Source organism: Telmatherina bonti (assembly GCF_933228915.1).
Source record: "Telmatherina bonti genome assembly, chromosome: 4".
Lineage (NCBI taxonomy): Eukaryota > Metazoa > Chordata > Actinopteri > Atheriniformes > Telmatherinidae > Telmatherina > Telmatherina bonti.
In genome coordinates, this window is record NC_136622.1 from 20,838,881 (window position 1) to 20,849,232 (window position 10,352).

General features: G+C 39.8%; 1 protein-coding gene across 1 annotated transcript; it reads right to left on the reverse strand.

The window, feature by feature from the left end:
- Positions 1 to 567: 567 nt before the first annotated feature.
- Positions 568 to 9,566, reverse strand: eno1a (enolase 1a, (alpha)). Its single transcript, XM_079238991.1, has 12 exons — positions 9,494 to 9,566; positions 7,099 to 7,193; positions 5,320 to 5,415; positions 5,127 to 5,185; positions 4,459 to 4,528; positions 3,571 to 3,704; positions 3,187 to 3,409; positions 2,618 to 2,815; positions 1,548 to 1,749; positions 1,346 to 1,454; positions 1,195 to 1,253; positions 568 to 1,082 (listed from the first exon to the last, which is right to left on the reverse strand). The coding sequence occupies exons 2-12, from the start codon at positions 7,181 to 7,183 to the stop codon at positions 1,019 to 1,021; spliced, it is 1,299 nt and encodes a 432-aa protein (XP_079095117.1). The 5' UTR covers positions 7,184 to 7,193; positions 9,494 to 9,566; the 3' UTR covers positions 568 to 1,018.
- Positions 9,567 to 10,352: the final 786 nt, after the last annotated feature.

Below are 10,352 nucleotides of genomic sequence, written 5' to 3' on the forward strand. Positions count from 1 at the left end.
CTCCCTCCAAGGACCCCAGAAAGGGTGGGTACTCTGAACTGCTGTTCGGTGCATAAGCACAGACAACAGTCAGGACCCGTCCCCCCACCCGGAGGCGGAGGGAAACTACCCTTTCATCCACCGGGGTAAACCCCAACGTGCAGGCACCAAGCTGGGGGCTGATGAGAATGCCCACACCTGCTCGGCGCCTCTCACCATGAGCAACTCCAGAGTGGAAGAAGGTCCAGCCCCTCTCGAGGGTACTGGTTCCAGAGCCCAAGCCATGCGTCGAGGTGAGTCCAACTATATCTAGTCGGAACCGCTCAACCTCGCGCACAAGCTCAGGCTCCTTCCCAAACCAGAGAGGTGACGTTCCACGTCCCTAGAGCCAGCTTCTGCAGCCGGGGATCGGACCGCCAGGGTCCCCGCCCCTTGCTGCCGCCCAGCTCACATTGCACCCGACCCCTACGGCTCCTCCCGCAGATGGTGAGCCCACGGGAGGTTTAAGAGATTGTTTAGTGTCTTATTAAGCACTGGAGCAATGTGCAGATTTTAAGCTTCAAAATAAGGACAAAAAGAAATCACAAAGCATTTGGAACTATTACTTTTATTACATTTTTGCCAACGCTTAGAGCAACAAAAAACCTTGTCAGATCTGACACATTGCACACACAACTCTTACCACCGCTTTAGACAGAGCTTTACTAAAGTAAAGTTACAGTAGCTCAGATACTCAAAAGGATCACAATAACTACGACTCACAAAAAGCTAAACACAAATCTTTCACACAGTAACAAGGACACAAAACACAGGGACAAACACTATTCAAATGCTAAAGCATAGTTTGAGGATGAACTGAGCCGTGGCTGCTTAGGACGTACAGTCGCATCTCCACGCCACAGACCAGACTTGGACCTTGGATTACAGCAGTGCTCTCTCCATCTTCTCTTTATACGGGGCAGGCAACCTAGCGTGGCGTATGTGTGTGGGGATTATTATGTATGAGCAATGAATAGACAGTGGCCAGAGGAAGCCCAGTTCAAATGGGGCGCCTGAAGTTCTTGCCAGCAAAGCGGGCCTTATCACCAAGCTCCTCTTCAATCCTGATTAATGGGGTGAAAGTTCGTTAAGTCATATAAAAACTGCTATAAAATTTTCTTTACTTATTTTTTTAAAATTGTCATTGAGCCATGCCTACTTTTGGAGCAAACTTACCTGAGGAGCTGGTTGTACTTGGCCAAACGCTCAGATCGGCAAGGTGCACCTGTCTTGATCTGGGCAAGAAAATCAGCAAGAGTGAGGTTTAAAAATGATAACACTACTGACAGACCAAATGTTTTTAACCTATTTTCAAAAAGTTATTTACTTGTCCAGTGCAGAGGCCAACCACAAGGTCAGCAATGAAGGTGTCCTCAGTCTCTCCTGAGCGATGACTGACCATCACACCCCAGCCGTTGCTCTGGGCCATTTTGCAGCTAAAACAAAAAGACACCTTTGTTTGCAATAACTGATGCTGCATTAAGTTTTGGCAACAAGTCTAAAAACATAGCTGTGTTATGAATACTCACGCCTGCAGGGACTCTGTGACCGAGCCGATCTGATTGACTTTCAGCAGCAGGCAGTTGCAGGACTTTTCGGCCACACCCTTAGCAATGCGTTTGGGGTTGGTGACGGTGAGATCATCACCCACAACCTGGATGCTGGTGCTGGCTGTGAATTTGGTCCATGCCTCCCAGTCATCCTGGTCAAAGGGGTCCTCAATGGAAACAACTGAAGATTAAATACAAAAAAAAAAAAAAAAAAAAAGACCTTAAGACCATTAAAAAGCTCAAACATGTCAATACAGCTGTATGACCCATGACACTTGCAATTACTTGCTGTTGCCACTTGAGGGAAGCAGAGACAAGCTGCAAAATGCTTTACTGTTGGCAGTAAACTGTTAGCTTTGAATGTACTTGTTTTAAAGTCTTTTCATTGATGAAGGCCCACTGTTTAACTTAGGGATGCACCGATACAGATATCAGTATCAGTATCAGCTCAATACCAAGCGTTTGTATTTGTACTTGGTATTAATAAAAGTGTACCGATACCACACTAGTCAAACTAGCGCAAATGTGTTTGATGACATGCTTTGGACATGTTTTAAAAGAAATAAATGCCTTGAATGTTAAAATGTGACATTTTTTGTTACACTACAAGCTAGTTCTTTGCTTCAAAACTAGCATTTATAGTTGTATTTAGGTAAAATGTGCCAAATCAAAATAAAACTTGTTGAAATTGTTAGATCTGTAATGTTATTCTATTTGTACTGGTGAGGTAACTTTGGAAAGGATAGATAATTTATTACAACCTAATGAAATGTTATACAGTCATAACAGCAATAACAACCACAGTCACAATAATGTTAACATAAACAGATTTAGTACCTGCAAATATCGGTATCTGCAGATATTTAAATTTCAGATATCTGTATCGGAACTCCTAAATAGGGTATTGGTGCATCCCTAGATTCACTTACTGTTTGATATTTATACAATTTCTCACACCTATAAATACAGTTTCTTTTTTATTTACACAAGTAGACATTCAACTAATAGCCCTTACGCTGTAAAGAAAATATTAAGTATTACAAACCTACCAGGATAATCAGCAACAAAGCTCCTGTAGAGATCAGCCAGCTTGTCTGAGGAGATGTAGCGGCTAGGGTCGTCTGGAGATTTGAAGTCAAGGTCATACTTGCCACCCTTGTAGAACTCAGAAGCAGCCACATCCATGCCAATAACAATCTTGTCGGTATAGCCAGCCTTGGCAATGGCATTCTTTAGCAGTTCCAGAGCTGACAGCATAAAAAAAAAAAGTTTAGAATAAAACCCAAATCTCTTTTCATACACCACTGACCCAAGTCTCTGCACCATTGGAGCATTTGCCATTTCAGCACATTGACTTGACACTGGAGACAGAGGCCAGCAAGCTATGCATTCAGCACAGAGTTAAGACCTTAATTTAGAAACCATATGCAAGCCCAAGAGTGAAACACTTCACTGGAGAGTTTAAGGATGCATTGCTTTTAAGATACTCCGAGGACATGGTAAAGCGTATCCTCCAAAAAAATAAATGTATCCAAAACAGAATTTCCACCAGCTGCATCCTGACTTTCTTGGCTTTTTCTTTTATTACTTAGCAGAGCTGCAGCAATATTTCCCTCACCTTCTTTGTTCTCCAGGATGTTGGGAGCAAAGCCACCCTCATCTCCTACGTTGGTGGCATCCTTTCCATATTTCTCCTTGATTACATTCTTCAGGTTGTGGTAGACTTCAGCACCAATACGCATGGCCTCCTTGAAGCAGCTGGCTCCAACAGGAAGGATCATAAACTCCTGCATGGCCAGCTTGTTGCCTGCATGGGAACCGCCATTGATGACATTGAAAGCCTGAAGGGAAATAAAGATGATCAGCTTGCAGGTCTAATGGAATCATGATTGAATCTAATAACTATGTGGATCACACATTAATAGTTAATCTGTTCCAGGACCGTGGATATCACCAGTCTTTGATAACCTTCAGAGCACTACTTGGTTCCTACTATACTCACAGGGACAGGGAGAATGACCTCAGGGTTGCCAGCCAGGTCAGCAATATGGCGATACAGGGGAACGCCCTTCTCTGCTGCACCAGCCTTGCACACAGCCAGGGAGACACCCAGGATGGCATTAGCACCAAACTTAGCTGAGGAAGCAAGACACACACATTCAATTTTTTGCGTTTACAATCCAGTTTGATCAAAACTCTCTGAACACAGTACTCTCATTCTAAGTATCTTCTTCAGTATTAGCATCTTCCTGAGGACAGACACGATAACATGTTTGGTTATGTCACTGAAATGTCAGGCAGTAATAGGTAATGGTATAAAAAATGTCTATAGAAACTATTCACGCATTCATTCATTTATTTCACTAAGTTTTTATGCATAAGGTAAAGATTAAGTTATACATAATAAGGTTATCTTATTGTTATTTTTTTTGTATCGGCATCAGCATCAGCACTGAATTTCAAAAGTTGCCAAGTCTCCAGTTAAGTTTTCCAAATGTAGATTAAACCTGTGAGGTCAAAATCCTTTGCATTGTTGACTGACATCTAAATCCTTGCCACAGAATAATGGCAATTCTTAATTTTGAATGGACAATTATAGATTATATTCTAAAAAGGTGTATCAGAGTAAAATTTGCTTGATGGGTTTAACTGATTGTACCATATCTAAGATACAGTCCTCATGCCAGAGTCATGAGATCACTGTATTGTTGAAATGAGCTCAAGTGCTGAGTGGGTACAGTAAATCTTTTAACAGATAAAATATCAAGATTGGAATGAATTCTGAATGAATCCTACTTGGCAACTATCCCATACATCCATAGATTAAAAGCACACTGTTACAGAGATATTTAAGTCATTGTCATAAAACAGATAAGCTGTATCATCTTACACTTGTTTTCTGTGCCATCCATGTCTAGCATCAGCTTGTCTATCTTTTCCTGCTCCAGAACACTCACATCCTGAATTAAACACAAAACAAGTTCAATTGCATGAATTGAAATAAAAAGATCCTCTTTAACTGCATTAATTAGTTTGTTTGTCCATTTGTTTTATAACTAAAGAAAAAACAAAACAAAACAATCCAAACATGTTCAGAGTAATAACAGCATGTCGGAAACAAACCACCACATTATCCAACAGCATCTGATGCTTTAGTCATCAGTCAATAACATACCAACAGGTTTAATACATTATATTAATACATTAGTATATTAATATTAGTCAAACAATAAATGGTCCTACCTTGCTAACCAGTGCAGGTGCAATAGTTTTATTGATATGATCAACTGCTTTTGAGACACCTGCAAGGGACAAGCAGACCATGACTGACCAGTCAGAAGACCATGCAGAGCAGGCAAAACATGACCAGAGAACATCCAATTTCATGTTAATGTGCAAATAAGTCATCAAAAATATCCATCTGTGATTTGTTTTTCCTTTTTGGATCTCTGAACATCTGTTAGTGACTAGATTAGTTTAAAAAAAGCATGCCATGCTGCTGTGCACAGCCATTTGTACAAGAGTCATCCTGGTTTTTTTTCCCCACACTTCATTTACCTGGTTACACAATGCAGGGGCCAAAAACTCATTTATATATTTAACTGCTCTTTTGACTCCTAACAGGAGGAAGAGAAATGACGGAAATGAAGATGAGAGGAAGACAGACTTTATAGAAGTGTTGAAATGAGAGATTGCAAAATGATGGAAGTAACAAGTACTTATGAAGCAAGAAATGATGGGGACATCTTACCCTTTCCCATGTAGCGTGTTTTGTCATTGTCACGGAGCTCCAGAGCTTCATAGATGCCTGTGGAAGCACCGCTGGGAACTGCAGCTCTGAAAAGCCCTTCAAAAAACAGATGAAGTTTCCTTATTTTCAAACATTGCATTATGTCTAAGTAATACAATAAAATCTGGTTACAGCAATGAAATATACAGGACATTACCATGAAAACCCATATTCTTGCATTAAAATCTGTGGCATTAAACTTAGAAATATGATTGTGGAAGTATAAACTGCAGAAGGGGCTGAAGTGTGCTTTCATTTTCCTCTATCAAAGAAAAAAAAAAAACATGGGAAAAGGAAGCAAGGGCAGGAGTGTTCCTGGCCCTGCAGTGGGAGGCTGTGATGTAACATGGGCAGACTGGCCACCAACTGAGCATGTGCAGAGAATCTGTGGCTGGATGCCAAGCCACACCCACACATGGGAGAATAGCCATTTTGGATTCACCCAAGTGATGTGATTGTACAAAAATCAATTCATTTTGCTCAGTGGAGCGGCAGAGATGATGAGAGTTTGAGGGGATTTGCAGCTTAGAACAACAGGACACAGCCGCCATCTAGGCCCAGAGTTCAGGCTTAACAAATCATCTGCTGCAAGACATCAGCTGCTAGCAGCAGGGGATACTGGCAACAATTCATCAGGCTATAAAGATCAAGTGTTATTCCAGGCAATATCACACATCTGAATACCAAAAGACTTGAATTTATGCAAACTGTTAAGGAAAAGTTCAATGTTGTGACAAGAAGTGTGTGTAAATTTCTAACAGGGAAAAAAATACATCACAATAATTATGTCAGACATGTTCTGGGTGCTGCACAGAGTCACTCCAGTTCATCCTGTTAATGTCAAAACACAGCTGCTGGACTTAAAAGGCTATCTTGTCCAAAAAAAAAAAAAAAACAAAAAAAAAAAAACAGAACAAAGAGCTGTTTACAGTCAACAGAACACTTAGCAAACATCCAAAACTAAAACGGAAGAGACAGCTGACCCATATATTCCGGGGAGAGCAGACATTTTCACTTCCTTCCATGTCAGTGATCATTCAGGTTGCTTCATTAACATTCTCAGGACATTTCAGTTGGTTGAGCTTTTATTTTGTTTCAACAGGGGACAAATAAAGAACACACAATATCCACTACACAGCCAGGCCATTAGTTAATTGACTAAATTGATCTGAACCATTCAGTCTGGATCTTTTATGTGACCTAAAAGGAAAGCAAGCTGCAGCTTTCAAACATCTCTAACTTGTACAAAAAAACAAGAACATAAGAAAAACAGCTCAAAGGTTTGCTAGAAGCACCTACTTTACTGTATGTGCTCACACAGGAACCATTACAGTAACAGAAGTTTGAAGTAGTGTGATATTATAGGAGCCATTTTCACACATTCATTATCTGATACAACCCAGGTCTGCAGCTGGCATCAGTGCAGGCTAACTGAACTTGACCCAACCTACTACTAGACTGTCTTTTTCTTACTATTCAGTTATAAAATACTTACTAATAAGCACATTATTTTTAGTAAGTATGTATGGAAGCATTACACACCAGATGCCATCATTGAATGTTTAGTTTAGATAAACTCACAGTCCAACAGATCAAATGGAAAATGAACATCAAGATTTTTAAGTTGTGCATGTTCCTCTGAAGATCTTTACCCGTACTGGTATAAAACTGACCATGTTTCAAGAGGGACAAACATGCTATAAGTGTTCATGCAAAAAAATAAGACAACATATACAATACCTTTCTTAGTGTACAGATCAACCTCCACAGTGGGGTTTCCACGGGAGTCAAAAATCTCACGAGCATGGATCTTAAGGATGGACATGATTCTGGATCTGCAGGTGAAATGAAAGCAGAGTCACCATACAATACAGCTCCACAGAGCCACACAGAGGTACGAACTGGGTTAAAGCTTCAAGAGGATGCAATGACTTGACAAAAAATAAAAAAAACAACAAACTCACAATAAAAAGTAATCAAAGAATGGAGCTGGAAATAAGGCAATAAATTGTCTTCGGGATTCTTTAAGCCAGTATATTAGCTGTACAATCAAGACGTATGTGAGCTGGCCAGGATGGCAGATGCTTTTTAAGTCAGAGAGGTGGGGCTCCTGCAGTGCAATGTAAATCTCTACGGGTCCATTCAGTTTACTTAACGTATCAGATTGGAAATAACACATTGCAAAATTATTGCATAACTGCAGTGATTGTGCAATATTTCCTACCAGCAATACTGGATGGACAATGGGTTAGTGACTTGGCACAACTGCAATATTTGGCCTCTTTTTGTTCAACCATCACTTCACTGATATAGATTATCTAAATTGTGTCCTTATCTCACAAAGCTCTCGTCATCTGTCTGAATTTTAGTAGTGGAGGTGAGCGAGGGTTTTAAGCCAGACAGTCTAGCAACGATGCTGCAGCCCTATATTGATTATCATTTGTTCCATACAATGTGGCCCAAATCTGTGAATTACAATGCTCTGGATGTTTAACTATTGCCCGAGTTCAGTCTGACAAGCAAAGTTTCAGTGCATCAGGTTTAAAAGCCTCTGTGGAAACTTGCCACAAGGTACACACATGCACTCACACAAAGAATTGTGCTTAAAGATTTCTGTTAAGCACAACTAAATGAAAAGGTTCAGAGGTTTTGTGGGGATGGATATCAAAATCAAGTTGTTTTTTGTTTTTTTTTCCATTTAACATGTTTAACAAAGTCATTTTAGCCTGTTTTTAATGTAATTTTGATTTTTCTCAGTACAGACAGTTGATATGTTTGAATTATTTTGTAAAACTTTTAAAAAAAATATATATATATATATATATCCAATACACCCCCATGTACACACACATCTGTTACACAAAATTGATAGTTGATCAGTTGTCTTCCATCTAACTCCAACTCCCAGCTAAAATACACATATCCAGATGATGGAGTGTGTTTTTCTGATCAGAAAAAAACTCATTTGTTTTTTGTGGGGTTTTTTTATGAATGGAAAAATCTACTTGGAGATGGCTAATAAGTCTTTTTTTAAGCACTTCAACTTAAAAGCTAACTGATTAGCTGAAAAGGTAAAACATTCATCAATATCCAATAAATCCCATTAAATGAAAGAGTTCCAGTTTCTTTCTTAACCATTACAGAAAAAACAGATGAGCAACAATGGCGGCACAAAATGGCTTCCATGTATAAATTATTAATAAAAAGGCAAGACACTTGATAGTTTTCTAAGAGCTATGATTTCAAATAAGTTATAATTGTTAACTGGGCTGCAAAAAGATAGTTTAACGAGAAATTACACTACATTAATGAAAAGTTTGATTAATATGCATGAAAATTACCTTTAAAACTCCTTCAAACTTACTTTTTACTAATACTTACATATATATATATATATATATATATATATATATATATATATATATATATATATATATATATATATATATATATATATATATATATATCAAAGTGTATGAATCCTGTCAAGGTGTACTAGGTGAAAAAAAGGACAAGACTGGAGCAACTAGTGAAGCTGCTGTAGTCTTGTTCCACCAGTAGTTTTTCTTTCCTCCATGGACACACCTCCTTGTCTGCTGCATGCAACTGGTAGGTTTGCCTGAGTCACCGTCAGGCTTTCACAGCGTTGCCAGTACACATTTCAACAATGAAAAAAAAAAAAGGGAAACAAATCAGGTTTCTTTAACAAAATGAAGGGGAAAAAAAGCTTCTGCTGGAAGTTGGGCTTGCAACTTGACGCCCTTTCCCCCCCACACACACTGCAGCTCTAAATGGAGAGAGCTCTCGCCAGCTGACGGCTTAGTTTAAATATAGACGGTGGGCTACAAAATGCTCCATTCTGCGATATATCCTACACGACTGAGCTGAAGATTTAAAAGGTTTTTAAACAAGAAATAAATCTAAAAATAAATTTGAAGAGCAATCTATAAAAAATACCGCATTTCGAGGCTGTCATCGAGGATGAAAACCACCATGAGGACAGTTATAGGCCTATACACGGAAAAGTTCACATATTAACACATAACGTTACAGCAGAACCATGTATAACAACACCTGTAGTTATTTCTAGCATGTAATTGTTTTTAAAATGCGACAATAACAAGCTTAAAATTACCTTTCCGGCCTAACTGTGTGCAAGGACGGTGCTGTGTGTCTCTCTCGTGCGGGCAGGCAGAGAAGGCGCTCGTGACGCTGCGAGCTGGATGATAAGTGGTCGGAATCAGGAAGGACTGGAGCAACAGCACCACGCCATTGGCTGAGACCGAGTCACGACGCAGATGTGCGCGAGTAAGAGTGCACGTTCACCATCAGGAGGCAGACATCTCCATGAAGGTTAAGGGGATGCTGGTTTTCTGTCTCATCTGGAGCATAATCTCTGTAAACGACGGACAGAGAAAGTGGAAGAGGAGTTTTAACTTTAGTGAACTGTGGGAATTGTAGTCTGTACTGGAATGAAACCCAATTAATTCAGGAGGTTTTGCTATGCGGAAAAGAAAGGTGACGCTGACTGGAGTACGTGCAGAGAAGCAGGCAGGGATCTCCCATCCAGTCTTGCGTTGTTAGTCACGTGTCTGTTGTGGTTACGTTTCCTGGAAGTGCTTCATAAAAACCTCTACTCAACACTGGTGTCTGAATCATAGACTGTTTATACATATAAAGATGTCTGCCAACATCTCAATAACTGCTTACAATGTGACTCTTTCACGTGCTAATAGTGTTGAGATATACATTCAAATACGTTTTAAGACAAACGTGTCCAGTTGTGTCTTAATCTGCTGGTGCAGAGTAACAGCAAATCGTAGCCCATTTCTAGCCTCAATGAACATGCAGCCATGTGCAAAGTACAGTGACTGAACATGGAAATTCAATTAATAAGTCACAGTATGACGGAATACTGGGTTTCACCCACAAATGTGACGTCTCACTTTTGTAATGACTGTTTGTGCATCTGCGTCGGGCACAGCATCAACGGC

Excerpts from the sequence above, each read along its gene's own strand:
- eno1a (XM_079238991.1), bottom strand. The coding sequence starts at position 7,183 with ATGTCCATCCTTAAGATCCATGCTCGTGAGATTTTTGACTCCCGTGGA. Across the intron at positions 5,416-7,098 it reads TGATCTGTACACTAAGAAAG|GGCTTTTCAGAGCTGCAGTT; the intron begins GTATTGTATATG and ends TGTTTTTTGAAG. Across the intron at positions 5,186-5,319 it reads AACACGCTACATGGGAAAGG|GAGTCAAAAGAGCAGTTAAA; the intron begins GTAAGATGTCCC and ends TCCTCCTGTTAG.